The sequence below is a fragment of the Mus pahari genome, chromosome 2 (assembly GCF_900095145.1).
Source record: "Mus pahari chromosome 2, PAHARI_EIJ_v1.1, whole genome shotgun sequence".
Classification (NCBI taxonomy): Eukaryota; Metazoa; Chordata; class Mammalia; order Rodentia; family Muridae; genus Mus; species Mus pahari.
In genome coordinates, this window is record NC_034591.1 from 129,558,606 (window position 1) to 129,584,247 (window position 25,642).

The 25,642-nt window shown below is 51.2% G+C and overlaps 1 protein-coding gene across 9 annotated transcripts in view; it reads right to left on the reverse strand.

Moving 5' to 3' along the window:
* Atp2b2 (ATPase plasma membrane Ca2+ transporting 2) overlaps positions 1–25,642 on the reverse strand; it is a 293,782-nt gene that overhangs the window by 60,375 nt on the left and 207,765 nt on the right. For all 9 annotated transcript variants that reach the window (XM_029535211.1, XM_029535206.1, XM_029535205.1 and 6 more), the window contains 3 exons: positions 12,214–12,411; positions 8,542–8,799; positions 7,525–7,650 (listed from right to left, as the gene is read on the reverse strand). In XM_029535211.1, coding sequence (XP_029391071.1) covers positions 7,525–7,650; positions 8,542–8,799; positions 12,214–12,411 — 582 coding nt within the window. The remainder of the gene's footprint in view (positions 1–7,524; positions 7,651–8,541; positions 8,800–12,213; positions 12,412–25,642) is intronic.

Genomic DNA, 25,642 nt, shown 5'->3' on the forward strand with positions numbered 1-25,642 from the left:
TGTCCTGGAACTCACTTTGTAGACCAGGCTGGCCTCGAACTCAGAAATCCGCCTGCCTCTGCCTCCCGAGTGCTGGGATTAAAGGAGTGCACCACCACGCCGGGCTTCCTGGTTCTTTTCTTATGATTTACAGCTGTGGTGGATGTTGACCATCATCCCTGACAGTGGGTCAGTAGTTTGCCTTCCCACTGGATCTAGTTTTGTGTGCTAATATAGGAACATAGACATAACTGTGCTACACACTTTAAAACTACTTTATTTCAACATAACTAATTTCTGTAAGTCATCCTATGCAAACCTTCCAAGTTTCATGCTGAGGAAGTGGGTATACAGTGACATCAGATTCCCTGGGGTAATTTATGGGACAAGAAAATTCCAGGCACTTTTCCTAGAAAGGTACCACTACTATTATCATTGTTGTCATGGTTACTATTTGAGGTACTAGGGCTTAAATCTAGGCTGTGTACATTCAAGGCTAATGCTCTACTGCAGAGCGTCTTCCTCAGTCACTTTTGAGACAGGTTCTCATGTATCTCAGCTTGGCCTTGAACTTGCTGTGCTGCTGAGGATGATCTTACACTACGGATCCCCATGCCACAGCCTTGCCAATGCTGGGTTACAGATGTATTCCACCAAGCCTGATTTATGTGGTGCTAGGGACGGAACCAGTGTACACTAGGCAAGCACCCTACCAGCTGAGCCGTATCTTACCTAGCCTTTTGGTATATTTGAGTTTCCAGATACCATCTCACTAAGGTGCCTAAGCTTGGCCTTGACCTCACTCTGGCCCAGGCAGGTTTTGAAACTGTGATTTCCCTGCCTTAGCCACCTGAGTAGCTGTGACAGCAGGCTTGCATTACCACATTCAGATCATTTGTTTTAGAATCTCAAGTTTCTCAAAATGGATTCCAGAGATCCCTAGAATTCTTAGGGGTCTGGAAGGGCAGCAACTGAGTGAAGTGGCTCTAGGTTTACTCATATTCATCTATCTATCTATCTATCTATCTATCTATCTATCTATCTATCTATCTATCTATCTATCATCTATCTATCTATCATCTATCTGTTTTGTCTAGATGTATCTCTGCACCACATGTGTACAGTACCAAAAGGCGCTAGAAGAGAGCACTGGATCGCACAGAACTGGAGTTACAGAGGGTTGTGAGCTGCCTTATGGGTACTGGGAACTGAACCTGGGTCCTTTGGAAAAGCAGCAAGTGGTCTTAAGTGCTGAGCCACCTCTCCAAGTCCCATCTTTGGGGCTTTTGAATCACCAAGTCTTGTTTTTTGGAAGGCAGGGCCTCTACTGTGCAGGCTCAGAGAGTGGCTGTCTTAGACACCACAGAGAACCTGTGGGAGAGGGAGACAAATGATATGTTTGTTATCCATGTGTTTGAGTGGTAGAAGAGGTGGGAGGATCGGGAGCTCAAGAACATTCTCAGTTAAAGGACAGCCTGGGGTATATGTTAAGTTTGAGGGAAGCCTGGGCTACATGAGACCCTGTCCTAGGAAACAGTAAGACAAAGCAAAGGTGGGAAAAGCTGCTCTCTCCACCTCTCTCTTCACACTGGACTATCAGTCTTCAGGAGATGGTAGTGTCGACACATGCTGAGACATGACGAACCCTAGGGACACTAAACAAGCTGAAATCTGAAAGCCATAAGGTCCACAGGCTTCTAAATCCAGAGACAGGAAGCAGAGGGGGGTTGCAAGGGGCTGCAAGGGACTGCCGGGGGTTACCAGGGGCCGCCCGAGGCCACCCTAAGAAGCTGGAGGTTCACGAGATCATACTGAGCTTTGTCTGGGGGAACATGAGCATCTCTGGAGGTGGAGGGTACCTGTGTTACAGGAAGGTGCTAAGTGTCACTGAATCTGACAGCGGCTGTCTGGGAAGCAGACAGCAGCCATGCTTACTCAACTAGTCTATCTACAAGGAAGGGCAGGGTGGCCTCTGCCTCTCGGCCAGCTACGGCACATCCAGTAGCCATGTCTGCTCTCTGAGACTATCCAGCAGGGTAAAGCTGACCTGCACTCACAGTGTTCCGGGTGCTGACTCTGTTCACGTGCTGGGAGGCGGGGATTGACTGGCTCATGAGACATGTAAAGAAACTGAAGCCCCAGGAAAGCGTTGGAACACCTACTATGCACACAAAGGAAATATTTGGGACACCTACTGTGTGTCCTGGAACCGTGCCGCACCCCCATCCTATATGCAGTAATCTCAGCTCTCACACCAGGGAGAAACTGAGGCTAGAAGGGTGAGGTAGGTTGCTCCAGGCCCCACACTGGTGAAAAGTAATGGCGAGCTTTAAAACTCTCTGTCTTTTTAGCCTAGGATCTCGAATATAGTCCAAGGCCCCAAAAGCTAGCCCTAAAATCTGGGTAAGAGGAGGCTGGCCCGGAGATGGCTGTGTTGGCCCTTGGGTCCAGAGGCCACAGGAAGGCTGTTTTCCTTTGCCTAGCAGAGGAGGAATGGAAAAAGATGTGGGGGCCAATTTCCACCCACAATAATCAGGCCTCAAGTCGCCTTCTAATCTAATCACTCCCATCACCCCCTGGGGGCTGGCAGCTCCTGTAACCTGTGCAGGTAGATAGGGGACAGAGAAGGGGGCCGCACAAAGGGCTCGCCAGATCTGGGAAACCCCTAAGGGCTTCTCAGGCTACCACTGGATAGAAGCAGGGGCTTGGAGACGGGGGGGGCACAGCTTCTCTCCCCCAAATGTCACTCTGACAATGTCCCACAGCTCAGATCCTTCCAAGGCAATGGTTCTCACCTGATGCTGCGACCCCCAACCATGAAATTATCTCCTTGATACTCTATAACTGTCCTTTTGCTACTGTTATGAATCATAATGCAAATATTTGACATGCAGGACCCTGGGAAAGGGTCATTTGACTTCCAAAGGAGTCATGACCCATGGGTTGAGAACTACTGTCCCAGGGGCACGGCTGGCTCTCTGAGGACCCAGCGGTACAGTCAGACGCAGGATCAGATCTCAGATTTCTTGTGTTCCTTGTCTCCTGACCTCTGGCACTTGACTGCTGACCCTGGGGCATGCGAAGCTTTTTTCAGAAGTTTGAGATGACCTTAAGGTTAAACAAACTAACCCAAGCTTGTGTTCATATTCCAGAGTCTATCGAATGTCACCTGCCTCTCAGGGACCTGCTGCAGGGGGATTGCTGATAATCGGTGTGGCTGGTGCCTCTCTAGGCATCAATAGAACACCGGCAGCCTTGCTCTGGTGTCTGGAACCCGTGGTGCCACAGACCTGGGCTTTTGGGGTTTCTTAGCCCTTCTCTCTGCCCATTCTGACGTATCATGGTTTGGTGTCTGTCCATCTATCCATCCTGGGGTCAGTTATGGGGATGCTTATAACCTGGTCTAGTGCTTCCGAAAAGGAGATCTTTCCAGATTCTTCTCCTTGTTCTGGGGATGAACTTGGGGTCTGGTGAGCGCTAAGCCAGAACTCACTTTCTCTACCTCTCCTCATTTTTGCTGTGCTTTAAGCTGAGTGCAGGCCTGTGGTCTCCACAAAGGGCTTGGATGCAAATTCCTAGGGGCTCACGGTCCTTTTAGGACCACAGCTGCATAGGACTGGAACAAACAACTTGAACCTGACTTCTCTTTGCCTTCTTTGACCTCAGATGTGTCATGTGCCAGCAGGGGGTTCTGAAACTGGGATGTTGGGCAAAGTCTACGGATACCCTAAAACTAGTGACTATGGGTCTCTGAAGAGTCAGCAGTCAGGAAGGCTGGCAAGGGTTCCCGCCAAGTTCAAGGCTCCTAGTCATGGCAGGAACCCCAGATCAACCCAGAGTTGCTGGGGTGGAGGAGGGGCAGCCTTGAGGGGTGGAAGGGGCGGGCAGGGCATGGAAATGAAGAAAGAGCCCTTGCTTCCACATACTCCTTTGAAGTGGAACAGCCAACCCATTTTACACACGAGCAAATAGAGGCTCAGGGAAGATGAAGCGTTGTCCGGGGTCCCCAGACAAAGAGGATTAGAACCCAGCCTTGTCTCCATCAACTATAAGGAAGGATGTCCACAGGGGTCCTCAGTGTGTTCTACAGACCCTGTGCCAGTGGCTTCCACTTTGTGATATCACAGACCACAGACCACAGACACTCTGAGTCTTACAGGTAAACTGAGGCTCAGAGAAGGCAGCGACACTTCCGAGGCCACACAGCAATCGCACTCCAGAGCTCAGGGCCGTTCATCCCTGCTGCCTGTTCTTCATACATTCTGCATAGCCTCTCCCATCACTCTGCATGACTCATGGCTAAAGCTGGGCACAGCCCCCAGATGGCAGTGGCCTCCGGGTCAGAGCGGGACTTGATTGGCTGGAGAACTGGTTCAGAAGTCTGTCTGCGGTAGGCGGGGGTCCCTCAGTGAGAGACCGGTTAGATTAGGCCTGGCAGGAACATCCTCAGGTCTGTTCTTTACTTTGATGAACGTTGATGGTTTGCACCACGTAAAACTCATCAGCGTTGCAAAGCAGTACTTAGTGTGCTAACGGGGTGGCTGTGGAGGGCACCGGTAGTCCTGGGGACTTCCGGTGAGGTGGGTCCTAAGCAGATGGCAGCAGCTAACCAGGCAAAGAGGTAGCAAGATAGGTGTTGGGAAGAGGGTCTGCCTGTCCCCAGTGGCTGGGGAGCATAAGTCCTGAGAGACTGTAGTGAGGTCCAGGGGGTGGTGGGTAAAACTGTGACTCTCAGGTTGACAGTGCATCAGATGTAGTGCCCTCCCAGGAAGCCACACTGATCCGTCCCGGCTCTGCTCGTGCACCAGCAATGGGAATGCGCTGTTCCTGCCATGACCAGCCACCCAAGGTCAGCACAACGTCTGGGAATCCCTGGTCCGGCCACCCTCCTACATCCTGCCCTCAAGGATGCTACTCCGACTCTGATATCTGAAAGGGCAAAGCAAAGCCACTTCTTCGACTGCACGTAGCCTTGGGAACCCGTGGTGGCTTCTGGAGGTTCCCCTGCTTGTCCTGGTCCTCACATGCCACCTGCTCCTGACCTGACCACCAGCCCATGCTTCAAGGACCCACTTGACTCCTGATGAAGATTCTCTGTCCCCAGCTCCATCCTAACCCACCTGAGCTGTGTTCCCTATCCCATCTCCAAGGACCCAGGCCTCTGTTCTCTTGTGGCTTCTGGCCCTTCTGGCCCCTGAGATGTCCATAGCTCTACCCTTCTCCTTAAGAGAAGGAAGGGACAAGAACCATAGAGTCCCTAGCTGCTCCCCAAACTCCTCCTCATGACTCCTCTCCTGCCTCTTCCTAGAAACCGCCTTCTGGCTTTGCCTTCTATGGTTTTGTTTCCCTCTGGGCCTCCTGTCTCTGTGAGGGACCCTGTGATTCACCCTAAACCAGCAACAGTCAGTTTCCAAAGCATCTCTGTCATTCTGAAATCTCTGTGTCCTGGAGCCCTCCCTGGTTGGCTTGTGACACTAACTAGTGACTCTGAATGCCATCTCCCCAGGCTCCTGCTGGAATCCTTCCTCCTGTTCTTTCCCCATGCTGTCCGGAGACCTGGCACCTACTCAGGCCCTGGGCTCCCATAGAAACCATTGTATGCTTCCTCTAAGGATGCCTGCCTGCCTGCCTGTCAACTCCTGTGGCTCAAGGACTGGAACCAGGGCCGATGGGGGAGGGACCATCTTCTGATCTTTCACATGGCCCTGTGCTCCCAGAAGTGCCTGCTCTTCCATGATCCCTCACTCAGGCCCCAGGGCCTTTGCACTTGCTATATCCCTGCCTGGAATGCATCTCTCAACGTTCTGACTTTAGCCTGAGTGCAGTGGTTCTCAACCTGTGGGTGGCAACCCCTTTGGCAAACCTCTAGCTCCAGAAATATTTATGTTACTATTCATAATAGTAGCAAGACTACAGTTATAAAGTAGCAATAAAAACAAGTTAATGGTTGGGGGGGGGGGATCACCACAACATGAGGAACTGTAGTGAAGGGCCACAGCCCCAGGAAGGTTGAGAGCCACTGCTTTAAGGAAACCTCCTGAGTCAGGTGCTGCATGACCTGCTGAGATTCTCCCCTGCCCCAGACCCCTCCCCGTCTCCCTGCAGTCTTGTGTCTTTGATGGATTCACTGTCCCAGAGGTCACCTTCCTATTTGCTAGTGCATTCCTTCCTTGACTGCTATCCTCACCAGGTTCAAAATTCCAGAACAGCATAGTCCTAGTCCTTGTCTGTCCCATTAGCCACTGGCATACAGTAGGTGCTTAATAGATATCTGGTTACACTGCCTAGTCTTATGTCAACTTGTCACAGACTAGAGTCATCTGAGAGGAGGGAACCCCAATTTAAAAAGTGACTCCCTAAGCTTGGGGTGGAGGCAAGCCTGTACGGCATTGCTTAATTAATAACTGATGGGGGAGGGCCCAGCGCATTATGGGTGGAGCCATCCTTGGGTTGCCGGGCGGCCTTGGGTTCTATGAGAAAGCAGGTTGAACAAACCATGGGAAGCAAGGCAGTAAACAGCACCCCTCCATGGCCTCAGCACCAGTTAGTGCCTCCAAGGTCCTGCCCTGTTGGAGTCCCTAACTGCTTTTGCTGATCAATTGTTATATGGAACTGGGTGAAATAACTCCTTTTGTCCCCAAGTTGTTTTCAGTTATGGTGTTACACATAGCAATAGTAACCCCAAATAAGACAAGCAGTGAATAAATTCTAGATAAATCAATACTTTCTATTATCCCACTTGCCTGCAGGGAAAGGGACCCAGTGAGCTCCTATTCACCCTCTAAACTCCAGCTCATTACCTACCTCCGCTGACTTCTCTGAGCCTTTCTTGGCTTTTGCGTACCATTTCCTATCTCTCCTGTGGGGTTAACTCTTTAAAGGGGGGCTTTTCCCAAACCAGTTTGGACTGGAGACCCCAACAGCATAGTCAGGCACCGAGACCTCTTGGTATTTCTGTAGGCAAGGGTTTCACAGAGGTGTTTGCCCCCTACGGGCTCCCCAGTCTGTCTCTTGCCCCCACTGCAGCCAGAAAAAAATGTCAATGCTACTAGGCAACCCCATCTGGGGAATTCCTTTCTACTGAGAATAAGGTCAGGATTCTGACTACAGTCCAGCATCCATGTATCTGCCTCTCCGTTCCTCACTCCATTGTGGTCCTACCTCTGGGTCTTTGCATTTGCTTCCCTTCCTGCCCTTCCCTAGGAGTGGCAAGTCTGGCTCCCTCCCATTGCCTCCCTTGTCACAGGGCCTGATGCACAGTGGGTGTCCAGAAAGACTGTCACTTTGCAGGAAACCAAGCCACTAGAAGCTAATGTTGCTGGAGTAGGACACCTTGTAATGTTTGTGGTAATAGTGCCAGGCCTGGCCATGGCTCTGTGCATGGTAGGTATAATGTGAGCTTGCCTGAGAAAGGGGTGCTATGCTCATAGAGAGCTGGTCCTGCCAGCAACCTCGGAGCCAGGGACCACACCAGCATCCCCATGGTGTGTGTGTGTTGGGGGGGGGAGGGGGCTGGCCACAGGGGCATTGTGGACTACAGCTTACCTGACAGCAACATGGGGTCCTTATCCACAGACTTGCGCACCTGGTCAGACTCCCCTGTGAGTGAGCTTTCATCGATTTTGAGGTCATTTCCCTGGATGAAGAGGCCATCAGCGGGAAGAAGGTCACCTGGTTGGAGGAAGATGGGGTTCAGAAGAGTCAGCTGGACAGAGAAGTTGGGGCATCCATGGGAGAGGTACCTAGCAAACAGCATACAGACTCAAGATGGTGTCTGCAATCAATGGACACAGAAAGTGTCATCCTTGGCGTCTGACACAGAGCCATCCTGGCTCATTCAAGTGTGTCCTTCATATTGTATATCCTTTGGCCTGATGTGTCTCTGGGGCCAGCATGCTCTGTGATTCATTTCCTTAGAGTTTTTGTGGCTTGGAGAAGATCTTTCATGACAGAGCAGGCTATTTTGGGTAGACTAAGGACACCCCAGTCCTTATCCACAAGTGAGCCACTAGGACTGTGAGGAAGCCCACTCCAATCTCTCCGGTCTGTGCCTACTGACCCAGGACATCTCTTATTCAAGACTCCTTTGGAGCTAGCCCACTTGCTTTTTCAGTAGCAATATGACAGGCCTGGGATACTCACCCACCTATTTCGACTCTCCTTAACTTCCACCAGCCCAGAAAGATCTATCTGAAGTCAATTCAGGGATGGGAAATGGATTTTTGTCTCATAAACCCACCCTGAGTATTGGTGAAGCTGTGCTGGAAGCCTTCTGAGGCTGTTTTCTGACTAATGGCAATGATTGATTAGTCATGTCTGCTGTGGGTGGAAGCTGGAGTACAGCAGCATGTGTGCTATGAATCTAACATTTCTGATTTAACTGGATGTGGGAAGCCTTGGTCTCTCCTCTGGGATCCATCTGCAGGGCTTCAGAATACATCCTGCCACAACACAAGCTTTTAGGGACCCCACCCTATTTCCTGGATTAGGCTCTTTGTATCTGCCTGTCCTGTCCCACCTCTACCCAGGCCCCAGTTCTAGACTCATGGAGCAGACACTTACCATATTTGATCTGGGCAATGTCCCCGACCACAATCTCGGCCACAGGGATCTGGACCACCTGGCCGGCCCGGACCACAGTGAACTTCTGCTCCTGCTCAATTCGGCTCTGCAGGCCCCGGAACTGTTTCTCCTTACTCCAGTCATTGAAGGCTGTGACCAGGACCACACAGATGACTGACAGCAGGATGGCAGCCCCCTCAATCCAGCCTGCTTCTGCTTCACCTTCATCCTCTGCCCCACCCTGGGCCGTGGCACATCCTGTAGAGAGACAAGGAAGCGCTGGGTTCTCAGGCCAGCAGACAAGAGCTGCCACATAGCTTAGCTCTGTTAAGTAATCCCTGATAATCAGATGATGGTGGTACATTTGATCAGGTGCCTCTGTGCCATGTCACCTGGTCACTTTATAGGGTGCCTGTGTATTTCTTCCACAGATGGTAATGTTAAGGCTTTTCAGAGGGTCTACTAACTTCCTAAGCTAAGAAGGGCAGGTGAAAAGCGAGGACGACATCCCAGGCAGCATGACTTCAAAGACATCATCTGAACCACACCCACCCTGCCTCTGTCTCAGCTGTGAGGCAAGCTTCAGTTTTCTTATGAGACAGGATTTCATGTAGCCCAGGCTGGCCTCAAACGGCCTATGTAGCTGAGATGATCTTGGACTCCTGATCCTCCTGCCTCCACTCTGAGTGCCAAGATTATACCACGCCTGCCTTTAGGGAAAGGGACATTGATGACAACACATCCTAGGGCTTGGGGACAGGAAAATGACAACTCCTGGGCATACCTAGTAGCTAGCAGGTTCTCCCCAACTCAGGCCACAGCGAGGACAACAAGACTCAAGACACAGGCTGCTACTGAGTCCCCAGGATGGGCCTACAACTCTCAAGGTTGGCCAGCCCATGGGGAGGCAAGAAAAAGAAAAATGCCAATATGCCCAACATGGAGGCTCTGACCGAAGGTCCACAATGCCAGGGTGTGCAAAACCTGTAGCTCCCCAGCCTCTCCCTGCTCCCAACAGGGCTCCCAAGAGCAAGAGGCATCTGAAATTTTCTGAATACTTAGAACCCAAGGCTCTGAGTGGCCAGGGGTCAGCCCCTGGGTGAGAGTTGGACGATCTCCTCATGGGCTTGTATCCCAGGATCAGTGTCTGACCGTCACCTTTGGACAAGTCAGAAGGGTGCTTCCCACAGGGCTTAGCTTGCAGAGGTACTGGGCAAGCCTCAATCCTTGTCCCTCATCTGGCCAAAGAAAGTAAAGAGGCTTAGAGACGGACAGTGATTCAAACGGAGTCACACGGCAGATCTAGAGTTTGAATCCAGGCCTGGACTCCGAGCTTAAACTTGTCCTGCCCTGAGCCTCTGAACCTCTGAGACCATGGCAGGTGGACAAGCAATCTGACCAATCGAGCATCCAATCAGATTCCAAGGACTAGAGCACAGCAGTCTCAAGCGACCTCAACAGAAGCTTCTGGAAACCCAGGGGTCAGAAGCATCAAGATAGGAAGGCCAGGGAATGCACGGGAAGGTAAGGGATCACCGTGGTCAATCAACACATGCTGCTGGAAGATTCTGGGTCTCCAGCTGAAGCAGTATCCCTCAAAGGCCCGTGAAGGCTTGAAGGGGCACCTGTCCTGCCTCCCTCCCTCCACTGCTTTCCTAGTGGGACACAGTGTAGCCAGCTACCTTCCAGCCAAAGTGTGGCCGGACCAGGAGCAGTGAGGTGCGGCAGGGGCAGAGCCAGGGCAACTCAGCCACACTCCAGCCACCAAAACATGATCTTTGGGCCCTGGGTCTGGGTACCTCAGAGATGGTCATGGCAGCAGCCACCTGTCTGGAACCATGGGCGGGGGTGGGGAGAGTGTCTCTCTTTAGCACATCCCAGGCTACCATGTCATGTCCTACCTTGACCTCTGCCAGCTGTTTCTCATCTCACCTCTGCTCAGCAGGGCCACAGGAGGCCACGGATGCGGGTGACTCAGCTCCAGCTCCCTCTGTAGAGCTGGATGTTTTAGCCAGAGCCATAGAGTTTCAGCTCTTGGTGGGAGACCTTAGCATCTTCTTTATGGCTTGGGGTCTCATACAAATAGCATCCAGTTCCTCCTGGGTCTAGCCTGAGAAGTGGAGTTTTCACCCCTCATCCGTGATAACTTCCCTTTGCAACAGATGGGACCATTACAAAAAAGCCACAGCCAATCAAAATCCAGAGCTGTGGAGCCTAGTCCCAGTGGGTCATCCACAAAACAATCCAAGGGTCAGGAAACATTTAGGAAGAAGGGGCAGAAAGACCACGAGAGCCAGAGGATCGGGGATTGTGCTGTGAGGTTGTGCAACATCAGAAGCTACACCTGTAAAGTTGTATCAACATGACTGCCCAACCTTGAGTCGAATGAGGATGACACCAGTGAACACGTCAAACTGCACAGGGAAAAGCCCACATGACCCCCTCAGTCTTACACAAAGAATTATAGACAACAGAGCAAAACTGGGAGCCAGAGAGGTGCCCTCCCCCCCCAGGAAGAGCACACCAATTGGTTGTCTGGCGACAAATGCTCAACCCTGAAAACATGCATGCAACTAATATGATATGACCTCAACAGGTTATATTTAGGAGTATATATGTAAATGCAAATACATAGACACATGCAGTAATAATAGATGGAAAGGAGAGCATGGATTTGAAGGAGTGATGGGAAGGGTATGTGAGGGGGTTTGGGGGGGAAGGTAAAGGAAAAGAGAAATGTAATGTAATTAAAATACAGTCTCAAAAACCAACAAAAATAAAACAAACATGGTGTCTATCTCCAGGGTTATTGTGTGGATTCATCGAAGAAAATGGGCTTGTGCCACAACAGCTCCCAAATGAGGTAGCTACAGAACCCATAGGACGTATTTTAGCCTGGCCATCTGCATCTGCAGCCTTCCTCATCTGCTGAAACCATAAGGAAGGCTGTCCACAGTTCATCCCTCTTCCTTTCCTATGGGAACGTCCATCCCGCAATCCACGGTCAGAAAATCTGACCTCCCTTCTTGTTGCTAACCTGACCTATGAGAAGCATCCATCGTCCCTTTCTACCCTGGATGCTAGGAAGCTCAAACCAAACTTAAATCTGAGTCATGGTAGCAATTACCACTGGGTTTTATTCTCCTTCCCTCCTATTCTGTATGGAGAAAGCTCATTTGGTGCGGGGCTTGAGTTGTACTATAGCGTGGCATGGCGGGAACACGGCTTGGTAAGGCTGTAGGGCAGGTCTGACCCCTCACCAGATGTGCCACCTTGCTGTTGGGAGCTTGGGAGTCCCTGTGAGACAGGAGACATTGTTTCTTCATAAATTATGTAATCTATAATATTTTGTAAGAATAAAAGGAAATGAACTCAGATATTGAGTGACCCAGAACAACTTAACCTCTTCTCCATACCCCAGTTTTCTCATCTTTAAAGTAGGCCTAGGCCCTGAGCTGGGCATACTGGAAATGCCTAACCAATGCTCCCCAGAGCTATTACCACAGTTGGTCTAGCCTTGCACTCATAGGTGAGCTGACTAGGCCTTAAGCATGTATTGGTCTATGTGGCCTGAGCCCTGGCAAGCTTGGTCTCTCCTGTAGTGCTGTGGGTGCTGCACGTTCATGGACCCTTGCACATACTGTGTGTCACCAGGAGCACTGGGCATCCTACCTTCATTGCTCTCTCCTGGTGGGTGGTAGAAGGACAGTCCCAGGGAGATGATGGCCGCGATCTCCAGGATGATGAGTGTCACGTCCTGTAGCGCTTCCCACACCAGCTGCAGGAAGGTTTTTGGTTTCTTTGGAGGTATGAAGTTTTGCCCAAAAATCTGTTTCCTCTTTTCCAAGTCTGGAGCGGTGCCTGGTAAACCTGTGGACAGAGGGCAGACAAGTTGGGCTGGGGCCAGGAGAGACGCATGCCTGTCCCTGGGAGCTGAGGACGGAGCAGGCAAACACTGCAGGAACCTTCCAGGCGTTTGCCCTAGGAGCCCAGTGTTCCAGGTAACTCATGTCCTGAAGGGGGCTCTGCTAAATGAACCTAAGAACACGGATGCTTCCAGACTCAAGGGGACATTCCATCCCTAGAAACGAGCATGCCGGAGAACATCTCACACGCCTGACTCAGGACATCATAGCCCAGTCCAGCCCAACTCGCTACAGCTCAGCAGAGTCATATCACACAAGGACTCCTTTGTCTTGAACGTCTGCTGTAACTTATTGAGTATTGGGCTGAAGGTGATCACCAGAACGACTGTCACCCAGTCACAAGGCTAAGGGTTCCTAGCCCAGACCTTTGTAAGCTACAGAACCCGTGACTATCTAAGTCTTCCTCCCCAGACCTGGCTGGTGACCTGCCTTGGGAAAACACTCTGGAAATGTAAGGCCAGAGCATCTCAGATCATCCAGGTGTCCCTCTGTCCAGAAATAAATGTCCTCATGGGTGACGCTGACCCGGGCAGGTAGAGAGCGGTGTAACAGGATGGACAGACATTGGAGGGATAGAGCTATAAACAAGGACCTCACAGAGTCACCAGGAGCTGAAGGAGGCTGGGAAGAGCCTCTCCTGATAGATCTAGGGCAGAGTCTGGCCAACACTCTGGCTTTCTACCTGGTGCTCCAGAGAGAAGCCACTCCGGGCTTGAGGCCACCCACTTTGGGACAGTGTGCCCCAGTGAGCATGCCAGTGACCATGCAGCCCGTGTCTTCCCTGATTCTGAGTTTCCACACACCTCCTTGGAACGCCATTTAATTTCTCATGAGCCTCCGCTGGGCTTCGAATCCTGCAGACCCTCAGTTTCTCTCCTTCTGCTACAGTGATGGTGATGGTGATGGTGGGGGTGATGGTGGGGGTGATGGTGGTGGCATCTAACTCACAGGGCTGTGCATTGCCCAAGTCAGCAAGCGTTTGTTATGTTCCCATGTGGTGCACAGCCATGCTGCAGATCCTGGGGCAGAGCTGAGAACAAGACAACACAGCACCGGTGGGGAGCCAACCCCCCTGTGAACACACATGTGCATTACTGTGAGATTTATATGCAGGGAGGGCAGCAGATCCTCAGGTGGTTCCAGTTGTGGCTCCTGGACCAGGGGCAGCATGGACAGCCAGGGAGGCTCTCGTCCTACACCTGTCAGTACGGTTCACTGCTAACTCACCAGCTCTCTGCGCCTAAATAACTCCCTAGCCTCCTTCATGCACCTGATCTCTTGCCACACTGGAAGTGCCTTCTTATTCCCAGGTGAACATCATGTGTCCTATCTTGCTGCATTGCTTTGACTTCTAGGCTGTCGCTGAGGTCTCCTCTTTTACTCGCTGCCTCCATCCCAGCCCACCCAGCCGAGCCTGGCTGGCTTCTGACTCCTCCTGACCCTGCATACCCATGCTGAGCCCTCCACATTGTCCTTCTGTGTGCTGGATCCATCCTCGCTAACACATGGATGACCAAGGACTATCGAACCCCTCATGGAGTATGCAGAGATTGGTGTGATGAGCCCTAGTATTGGGCCACAGCAGTGTCCTGCCCTATCTGGCCTGTGCTTCTTACTATTGTTGTTATTATTATTATTGTTGTTATTGTTATTATTATTACTGTGTATTATTATTATTATTATTATTATTATTATTATTATTGTATGTGATGTGGAGGGGGGCACATGTGTGCCACAGCATGTGTTTAGAGAGCAGAGGAAAACACTGTGGAGCGAGTCCTTTTCTTCCACCTTCATGTCAGCCCTGGGACTCTCTAGCTGTCAGGCTTGTGCCGCAGGAAACTTTGCCACTGAGCAATCTTGCCTGGATCTGGCCTGTGCTCTTTCCGAGCCTCCTTGCTCCTACACAGCATGTCCTCTGTCTCACAGGGGCAGACTGCAGCCACCTTACTGCACGCCAGTCCTGCCATGATGGGTTATGGGCTTGTGGGATGATCCTGTCATACTCTGGGACAAAGGTTGGTCTGAGGCCTGCCCATAGGCTGGCACAGGGGACCTTAGCCTCATCTCACTCACCACCACAGGCTGCATGTCTGAGTGTCGTGAGGGCCAAGCCTCACGTAGGGCTGGGTGGCTGGCCCCTAGAAAGTACTGTAACCTGGAATTTAGGTTATGTCTTAGTCCTCTGTAGGACCACCCACTGATACATCCTTTTTAACCCATAGTTTCTGAGCCTCTAAGGAAGCTGGAGAGAGTGGTGTACAGGCAACAGACCAGTGGCTCATGGCTGTGAGCACTTAGGGGCTTGCAATCCAGGGCTGGGCCTCGGAGGAAGCAGAGAGAGAGGTCATAATGAGGACATCCTCAAGACTCAGAGTGAGAGGGGGCATAGCTTACTGGATACCCAAGAGTCCTGCAGTGGCCTCCCTGGGAGGCAAGGGAAGCCCTGGGCACCCTACCTCTCATCTGCACAGTAAGAACGAGGAGTTATTTTCTTTATGAGAGATAAGGGTTCTCCATGAGCCCTGTGCTTAACTGTCCCCATTGTCCGGTGCTGGGCTTCTCATCTGGGATGTCCACACAGAGAACAAACCCAGCCTAGCACGCTCCTGGGAACTGCGGAGGCCCTGTGGCTTCCTCTCTGCCCTGCATCCCAGCATCCTTGGGCTTTATTCTTTTGACCCCAAATCTCCCATTTTCTGGACTCCCTGGAGGGTGGTATATGCTCTTTATTTGTGTATACCAAATCAGACTGAGATTTAGGCTTTCTTCTAGGAGTGAGTGCTATTGAGGTTGGGGACCGCCAAGGCTGGGGCTCCAGTGGCCATGCTGAGATTTGCCAGGCCTTGGGCTATCGAGTCCCTGTTCTGAGCCCTCATTTCCCCATCTAGACACCGAGGTCTTTACTAAGATGGTGCTCCCAGAGGATGCTGGGGTTCCTGATCAATTGTGTTGAGGGTCTGTTTTCACGTGCGCGTAAGGACTTTGGGCATGTGTGGTTCCTGTGACCTAGCATCTATAGGGTGGGTGGTGGACAAGGTGGGAGTCAGTTCTGGGATAGGGGGAGGTCAGGTCACAGCTCTGAGGTTCTGTCATGCTGGGGACCTATAGGCTAGACACTAAGACCCTGGGTCCTGTGACAACAGACAGGGATGGCAAACTCCACAGCTGTTTGGTGACAAGTGAAGGATGTAGGAAGAAGACCATCAAAGATGGTAGAAGCTAAGACAAAGGGAACATTGGCCCTTTGATGAGGGTACCTGTGGAGAGATCTTCTAAGCTTCTATAAAGCAGAAGGCTGGAATTCCATACAAGGTCTCCCTTTTGGAGATAGTGGGGCTAAACTCAATATACTTAAGGGCTGAGTTCAGCCCCAGTTGCCAATATAAACCATCTAAGACCATGTGACATTAGCAACCAGGGGCTACAAACTGCCACACTACCATGGCCACCAGTGACTACTATGAACAACCACACCTTTACCACTGCCACTGACTGCTGTGTCCCCACTGTCCCCACTCCTACTGCTGTTCTGGCCCTGGGTGCTTTCTTTTCTTGCCACGCTAGAGATGGAACCCAGAGCCTTTTGTATGTGACACAAAAATGCTTTACCTTGGAGACACACTCTGGCCCAGGCCCTTCTGTCTGTGTGCACCTTCTGTCTGTGTACACTGTGTACACCTTCTGTCTGTGTACACCTGTCTCAGCTGTCAGAACCTCAGTAGAGTATCAGCACTCCTCTATCTGGGTCAGGACCTTGGCTTGAACCTCTCTTTCCTTGCCGTATGACCCTGAGAAGATTTTACATTCTTTCTGGAGTACCTTGGACAAGTGTGCTGGAGGATCCCTGGGAACCAAGATTTTGTCAGAACTTTGTACACAGTTCAGAAGTTCCTGAGTCATGTGGTATAGACCTGCACACTGAGACCTAGGGTCCTGCTATGGGGAAGGCCAGTGATACAAGCCCAGCAGCCGCCCAGCCCACCCCAGCCTGACGTGGCTGGGTACAGACTCAGCTTCTAGAAGCCTACAGTGCCCGCACTTGATGTCGGGTCCACAGCAGTCTGGACCTCCACACTGGGTGTCTAGGAAATTGAAACCATGAACATCAAGGTCCTGCTATGTACATCTAATAAAACAACCGCGGTTCAAACTAGACAGCATCCAAAAGGCTTCAGGTGACACCTTGGGACCTAGCATGAACAGGGGACTGTGGGTGTCTGGACATGTACCCAAGGGTGTGGTTATAATCCTGTGTTGTGGCTGTGTGTGGGACTCCATAGACTCCATCCCTTACCAGAGGCTGGCCCAATGGGCAGCTCCCAGGAGCCTGCTACTTAGGGACTTGCAACAATTGGCCAAAAGGATGACACAGGGTAAGACACTTGGACTGCTTCTGCTCTGTGCCCTCGGGCAGGTGGCCTCCCCTCTCTGGGCCTCATTTTCTTATGCCAGACATCTGAATGATAATAATGTTCAGAGTGGCACAGGACCCAATGGCAGTCAGCTGCTAGTACTGTCATCATTAGCAACCTACATAAAAAGCAGCTACAGGTGCGGGGTCCCAACCTGGCCTCACACTGTAGCCACGGCGACATTTAAAGTGCATTCATGCCTGGGCCCCAGAGTTAGTTTCTGGCTGAACTGGGCAGGGAGGGCCATGTCTCAAGGTGGAAAGAACTCCCTGGGGTCTTGCTGTGCTACTGGAGTGCGGTGAAGCCTCTCCCAAGATCTGGGGGAGATGCAAATTCTCAGGTTTCACCTAGACTGCTACATAGGCCACTGGGTGGCCCTGTCATCTGTGTGGTTACCAGCTTCCTCAGGAGTGGGAAGTGCAGTCTCTGTGTAGAGCTATTGACCGGTAGAGTCAGGACAAAAGGGAAATGGCTGCTAGGTGACCTTGGGCCCAGGGTCCCTGGAGAAATGACACCTGTAGGCCTTGGATCCATGGCCGGCCTGGTCCTGATCACATAGTGGTAGGTCAGAGTCTGAACCCAAGGGATCGGCTCTTTGCCCACTTCTTCAGTGTTTCTAGTTTCCATGGGTCCTGCCTGACTACTTGGAGATTAAGCAGCTTCCAGGTTCACAGCCTCCAGGAGGCTACAGTCGATGCAGAAAGTGCATGGGGCTGAGAACTTGACTGACCCAGACCTGGGGCTGAGGAAGCTAGAACCCTGGCAGGGAGAGAAGGGGACAGGAGGGGGAGGGGAAGGAGGAAAGCAGTCAGGGACTCTCCCTCACACTCCGCTCTGAAGAGTCCCCAGGACTCCACAGCCGTCCTACTCCTGGTCCCCTGGGGCCTCTCTGAGGTTGTTCCAAGGCATCACATTTACTGCCTTCTCACCAGGCCACAGGCTCTGCTCATCCCTGGCATTGCTTTCTTAGTCTTGGCTTCTAGGTTCTTACCCAGGGCCCCCTATTCTGCCCTCTTCCCTCTGTTGATTGTCATGTTTAGTCTCCAGAGACCCTGGTGGGAGTTTACCGCCTCCTGAAAGTCTTTCTTGATTTACACAGCAGGAACAACCTAGGCTTCTTACCATTCCCTGATACCCGCCCATCACCAGCTCGCACTTCACTCACACACATTGCTCAGGCTAGTAGCCCCTGGGCTAGGCTTTGGCCTTGGGTGGGGACATGGTAGGGTACATGGGCCTCAAGCCCTGATTGAGACCTGACTTTGCTGCTTCCATCTTCTGGACAGTGGTGTTCGGCATCCCAAAGGGTCCCTGAGAAGCCTTCCACTCTGTCCCATCCCTTTAGGGATCAGGGATGGGGATGTGGGTGTCTAGGCTGCTCAGAGGCACTTGAACACAGCAGGAAAGCCTTCCTGGAAGCCATGCAGGCTTGGCTTGGACTCTGGGATAACTGTACACATATGGGTCTCCCCTGTGGCTTGGGTCTATCAGGGCCATGGTAGGTAGCAGAGTTGGCTGCTGTTCAGTGTGCATGCCAGGCACGTGTGCAGCCTTCGATCACATCCTGGTTCTTGATGGGGGTGGGGTGGGGCACGGAGTTATCTCTTGATATTTGACAGTCTCGTGGATCCAGAGTCTCTAGTGATTACGAATGCTCTCAGGGCAGTGGGTATGTTTACTGGTTATGTGCTGGTGTGTAGACCTGGCACACACACACACACACACACACACACAGAGCTGTGGACTCTGTTCATAGCAGACACGACACTTCATGGTCACATCACTGACTGGTTTCTCTGTAGAGTCCTCTAGTGTATTTTATACATGGGGTCATGGTGGGGTTCATGGGCTCTAACCTGACCCAGGCACAGATGCTGGTCCACTGGTTTAAATCTCCTCCTGTCCTTGATCTGAGCCAAGCTTAGTTACTGCCCATCTTCCACGGTAGAACGTCCATGGAGGTTATCTCCACTCACAGTTCTAGAATGTTCTATGTGGGCAGGGAAGGGGGATATGGGAGTGGATAGTGGGAATCTCTACATGCTGTGAAAATAGCAATTATTTATACCAAGGGACAGTTAGGCCCCTGAGTATGAGTCCCCAGATGAAACAGAGCCAGCCACTTAGCACTTAGGATAAGCAGCAAACAAGTTGTTTAATGTGAATGATGTCCTGTACAGTATTTGGGACACATGACTGACTAGTAAATTAATCACTCGCTGTTCACCTGAAATACGAGTCATACTGATCGGCACATTGTGCCCCCAAAGTTCCTCCAGGTCTCCCCGATCCACCTTGCAGGAGCAGCATGGCGCCATAGTTACTCAGTGGGAAAACTGAGGCACTCAACATGAAAGTGATTATCTCTGTAAGTAGAACGTTTCAGCCGCACAAGAGGGTTGGGCCGCCTCCTCCACCCTGACCCTGTAATGCACATGTAAGCATCGTGGGCATTTCATAATCTGTTAACCTCACAGAAGACGCTTTATTTGGCCTGTCTCCTGGTGGCTTGTCCTCTCCCCTTAGAAAAAAAATAATAGAGGCCCGGAAGCTGTTTTCAGCCTCTCTTACAGCAGGCCTTCTTCCTCCACAGGTGGTAGGCTTCAAAACACTGCAAACAGCACTTTCCCATTGCTCCAGGAGGGGTCGCACTGCACATTGGACAGTAGGCAGGCGGGTGCCTGTCTCTTGAGATTCCATTCTCCAAAAGTGGCGCCCAGGGACAACCTGACTCTACTTGTTGAAGATAAAAGAGGGTGATTATGGTATGTCTTAGGTACACGATGGGTATGTGGAACCCCAGGCAGGATACTCTTTCCTTCCTTTGAGCTCTCATGCTAGCCACCAGTGTGGAGAGTGCAGCAGAGCAGCCTACCTTCTGCTGTCCGTCCGTGACACAGAGCTAAAGGCCAGATCATGGAGGCTCCGGGACTGCAGAGCTAAAGGCCAGATCATGGAGGCTCCGGGACTGCAGAGCTAAAGCCCAGATCATGGAGGCTCTGGGACTGCTCTTTCCATGCCTGGTAGCTTTCTGCATCAGAACCCAGTGCCTAAGTCAAAGGCAAGGACTCTGCCACTCTCTGGCAGCTCCGGAGCCAGCCTTGTGTTCTACACAGAGCCTTGGCTGTGGATGAGAGCTAGCTCCAAGGCACCTGAGGGGATTTGGAAAATGTAGTCACCAGGCTTGATGTTGCTAAATATTTGTGCTGTCAGTGTGATGTGGGTTCTTCCATTAGCATAAATAAAAGCCTTATATTTTGAGGGGAAAAAAAAAACCATACAAGCCCTTTAAAAAGCTACATTTATAGAAAACCGAGTTTCTGTCTTTGGAAAGTGAGTGGGCTAAAAACACTGTAGTGCATCTAGCCGATAATATACTACATGGCAGTTCTTTAAAAATGAGCTCGGTTTATGTTCCCTCGCACAGGAGTTTCTCTGAGGAAACCTGATGAGGCAGACAAGCATTAGAACACTATGTGCCATTCGACGCCATCCGTGTAAACCAGAAAATGCCACATCCCACTGGATGCACACACCTGCAAGTATGTGGTGAGATACGCAAGGACCTAACCTAAACTCACAAAGGAGGCGTTGACTTGGAAGAGGCAGTGGGACTGGCTGTGGTGATCTGCTCTTGACTGGAATATGTGAATTTTAAACAGGAGAATATGTTTCATCTGAATAGTTTAAGGTTTAATTATGAAAATGAAGGGTTTTTTTTCCCTATACAACTTTTAGATGAGATGGACCTGGAGACCTTCAGCCTTATTTGTGAGCTGTGTGTTCCTGATTGGATTATTTCAGCTCTGTCATGGCATGGCTAGGACGGTGCCTAGGTCATAGCCTGGGCATGAAGATGCAAACAAGGTATGGCAAGCCAGGGACACAGTAGGTACTCAACAGATGGCACACAGTAGGTACTCAGCAGATGACCCCTATCATCTCCCCTTCCCCTCTTGTGTCTTGTCTATAGCTCTCTTTCAGGTCCATCCCTACCTTGTTTTTTTTTTTGGGGGGGGGGGGACAAGGGAACAGGGTCTCACTATGTAGACCAGGCTGACCTTGAACTCTCAAAAGATCTGCTTGCTTCTGCCTCCCGAGTGCCGGGATTAAAGGTGTGCGCCACCATTATGCCAGGCTATGCCAGACTATCCTCATCCTCTTAACCCCACTGCATACACCTAGCAAAACTCTATCCAAAGGAAAAAGTATCTCTGGCCAGATGATTCCTGCCTGACTCCCATGGTCAGGTCACCATCATTGCTGCCCCTTGGTCTCTGTAACTGGTCTCTGCTCCCATCCTTGGTCTGCGTTTTCAGAGTGTATGTAAGGTGTGCACTGTGTTTGTGTTAAATCCTTATCTGTTACACACTGGTGGTTCCTATCACATACAGTTAAAAGTCACAATCCTTTCCACGACCCAACCCCTGGTCCCTGCTGTCCTCTGGCATCTCACTGCCCCATCCCCACCATTATGCTCCAGTGATGCTTGCCTGCCTCTTTCCTGAGGCTTCGGTATAGTGCAGTCCTCGGGACCTTAGCATGTGGTGCTCCCTAGCTGGGAATGCCCTCCTCTTTGGCCGAGCCTTTCTTGGTGACAGTGGATTCCATTTCCAATGCTCTTGTTGCCCCAAGAATCTCTTCCATTCTCATAGTTAACAATCCAAGAGCCTTTCTTACACCTGGCTCCCTTGTCAACTGTCACCTTCACGAGCACATGGACAGAGTGGCCTGTTTTGTTCTGAACTATAGTAGATGCTTAGTAAGCACATGGCCTTTCCTAAACACACATATCTAGGAAGACCCGAGGGAAGGGGGCAATACTTAATTGCAGAATGTCCTTTTCTCCAAGATGGATATCTTTGTGAAATGGATTGAAGTTTTGGGGGGTACACTTAGGGTCTCCTCTGGTCATTCCCTCTGTGCAAGAGCTTGCTCTCAGTGGCTTTGTGTGCTCACTGACAAGCAGGGTAGGAGAAGCTCCAGGCACACCCCCAGGGTTGTGAAGACCAGGGGCAGGCTTGCTGTGCACATGCGCACTGGACACCCGAGCCTTGACCAGGAAGCCTTATGACCTCTTCATCCTGATGCCGCTCCTGGGAGAATTCCAGGACACCGGGTTCTTCTTGTTCTTACAGATAGTAGCGTAAGGACCAGGTCAGGAGGCATGCTGTAGCAATGGATGCTCTTTCACAATGTAAGAATTCTGGGGGCCCTAGGGGGATGACTGGGAGATGCAGGGAGCAAGTTTTGAAGGCAACTGAGTGTGGCTAGCTGAGAGTGAGTCCCTGTGGAGTGTGCTGTAGAAGCTGCATCTGTCCCTAGTCTCCTGGGGTGGGGGTGGGGGTGGGCTCCTAGGTCCACAGTCCTCATGAGGACTTGTGGGTCAGGCAGGTAGAGGAGTCAGATCTGACCCATGGCTGGCCTACACTGTGACAATGATCATAGCATCCCCACCGTTTACCCTCCATGGCTCATGGCTTGCCTGTGACCTCGTTTTTGTGAACTGTTTTAAAGATGGAGAAACTGAGGCACGGAGCTATAAAGACACCCTCCTTTGGGTTTAAAGTCCAGGCTCTAATCCCTGGCACCAATCCATGAACATGAATTTAGGCCTTTCTGGCTGGATAAAACGTCATGAGGGAAGTCTCGAAAGAATGGGGGTTTTCCACGTTCTGAGTGAAGACACTGAGGCCCGGAAGAAAGGGGAAAGCAGATGGGCGTGGTGACTCACCCCCCCCCCCCGCACATCCCAGCACTCGGTACACTGAGGCAGGAGGACTGCCAAGTAATTTTTGGGCTAGCCTGGGCTACACAGTGAGTTCAAGGACAGTGTGACCTAAATAGCACCGCCAGAGAGATAGAGATAGACAAGAGTCAGGAAGGCAAATCACTAATGTGCCTGGAGGGCAGCCTGGGTTGCTCAAATACCACCACCTTTGTTGTTTCATATTGTTTTTCTTCAGACAGCCCTTCTGCAGCCCAGGCTAGCTTTGAACTTGATAAGTAGCTGAGGATGACCTTGAATTTCTGGTCCTCCTGCTTCCATCTCTCAAGTGCTGGGATCACACGTGTGCACACCCACACCTTGTTTATTTGTTTGTGAAGATTGACCTCAGAGCCTTGTGCACACTCTAGGCATGTACCTTACCGACTGAGCCACATCCTCAGATTGCCAATGTTGCTGCTTTGAGAGGCGACCTCTTTGAACCCTGCAAGCCCCCTTTCACCATGGCTACAACAGGCTCTGGTGGCGGGAGGTGGGGCTCAAATTAGAACCCCGGCTCTGCCATCTTCAAATTGCACGGTCTTCAACAACTTACATTAGTGTGGGCATTGATTTCCTGGTGTGTAAATACTGACTTCCATAGCTGAGGCAGGGGCACCACCAAAGAGTATGTAGAATGTCTTGCAGGGTAATGTCTCCCCTGTGACAACCTCTTCACTCGCTCACTTACCAAGTTGTGACTGTGCTCTTAGCTATAGGGGTCTCATCACATGACAGTGAGCAGAGGCACTGGGGGCCATCTCCCTTGGTTTCCTGCACTCACTTGGAAGCCTGGTAAAACAACGCTGTGACCACACGCTGGGTGAAAATCTTATGGGAGCGATGGGTGGGTCAGGCCCAGGTAAAACACAACATCTTCTTTTTGTCCTGAGGCCATTGAGTGACATGTCATGGCACCCAGTAACTGGCCTTTCCGCTTTGCAGCTGTGTGGTGTGAGGGACAGTCATTAACCTTCTCTGGGTCTCTCAGGCTATCCAGTGACAGGGATTCTGCAGTCTCCAGAGGGTGATGAGAGGGCTGTGCAGCAGTGTGGGGCACCCAGTGCTTGACACAGAGCGACTTTTGGTAAATAGTAGTACCCCATGCCTCTAAAGGACAGAGTCCCTGATTCAACTGCAGAGGAACGTGCCTCAGCTCTTTACTAATAAAGTGTAAACCAATTGATATGGCTCTGGTCTTTAAGAGAATCCCCTGGGGTTTTTATTTTTCTGGTCCTCAGCCCATCCTCTAGTCCTGCACTGCATTTGCTGGTCCTGATGCTGGGCTTGGGGCTACAGTGCCTCACCCTGCTGTGCACAGGCTGGACGCGTTAACCTCCGTGGTGCCTTGTTCTTCCCATGTATAAAGCGGGGGTTTGAACAGTACCATGCTTGCAGGGATACCGTGGGGCAAAGATGCACAGGTCACATATGTGAACCTGCCTGGAACAGCATTTGGTACCTGGTCAAAAATGTGGTCCACGGTGTTGACCATAAAGAGCTTTTCCTATTATTTCCTATTATTATTATTTCTAAAGGAGACCCTTGGCTCAGTTTTCCTCTGTGGGCAGAAGCTGTTCTGTTTGATTTGAACTGTTAGCCTTTTCTGCTTGCATCCTTTTTCCCCCAGGGTTTTCCTCACTTGTCTGGGAGGGGTTGTATCTTGAGGCGCACTGGCAAAGAAGGGTGGATGCTTAGCCTGAGTCATTCACCCCTCCCCAAACCCCTGCACTGGGTTGCACCTGGCTGCCTAGCAACCAAGAATGTAGCTACTTGCAATTGTATGGGAGACATGATGTTCCAAACTGAACCTTCAAATCACATTCCACCAAGTTATGTTCAGCCTGGGGCCCAGCCATGAAACAAAATGACAGAACAGAGTGCCGGGACAGTCAGGTATAGAGCGTGATGGCAGAAGCCTGGAGCCAGTGACATCCTCAAGGTGAGCAGACAACAGTGAGTAGGCAGGGTGAGGGGCTTAGCCCAGGTCTGTGTTAAAATACTGGCCATGGCACATCTCACTGGGCAAGCAACGTCTCCCCTTAGGCCTCAGCTCAGAGTGAGACTGACAGACTGACAGACAGACTGAGTTTAGAACCCACTTTGCAGGCTTTTGGCCAAAACAAGCATGCTGCACTTCCCATCCACCCCCAGAAATGACCCACACCTTAGAGGACAGCCTCTAATCCCTGCATGGCCTCCACTCCCTGCCCACTGCCCTCCAGTGCCATGCCCTAGATCGACCCTACCTCAGCCTTTGCCCATCCTCTCCTGTCCATCCTCCAGCCCCTACTGCCTCTCTACCCTGTGCTCAGACACCTCCCTGTGCTGCTTCTCAGAGTAGCTTTCTGCACACAGCCACTAGAGCTTCCAGGACCCCAGGCAAGCTCCCACACTGCTCTGTTCCTTGGCCTTTTCCTGCCACCCATGTGCACATGCAAGTCCCATGAATACAGGCACGCTGATGATTGCACGAACTGCTGTGCCTGGAGCTCTGTTCAGCACACAGTAGGTGCTCAAGAAATGCATGGATGAGCTTTAAAAGAGGTTTCAGAAGGCTACACCTTATCGGTAGATATGCACACACTCGGCTAGGGGATGGCCTCTGGTGTCAAAGCCAGTTTCCAAATAATCTAGAGTACAAGAGGTGTCCACGGGCCTCAGAGCCCATGCTTATGTCTTGAGTTTGTTTATTTCCACAAAGGAGCCAGGCCAGTGCCCTTAAACCTCATGCCGATTGGTCCCACATCTACTAGAGGTAATTCTTTCTCAGACAGTCATTGCATTATTAAACCATCACGACTTGAAAGGGTGTTAACAGAGGGTCACCACGCCTGTCATGTTCAGGGACAAAGTTGAAAGTTCAGGACTGAGGCGGCATGTTTTCCCAGCGGTCTGGAAGGGCTGTGTAAACTGGAGAGCTGGGACCAACCTGAGGGCTGAGGGAACAGAGCTGGAGCCAGCAGGCTTAGGCTTATATCTGGCTTCTGCCA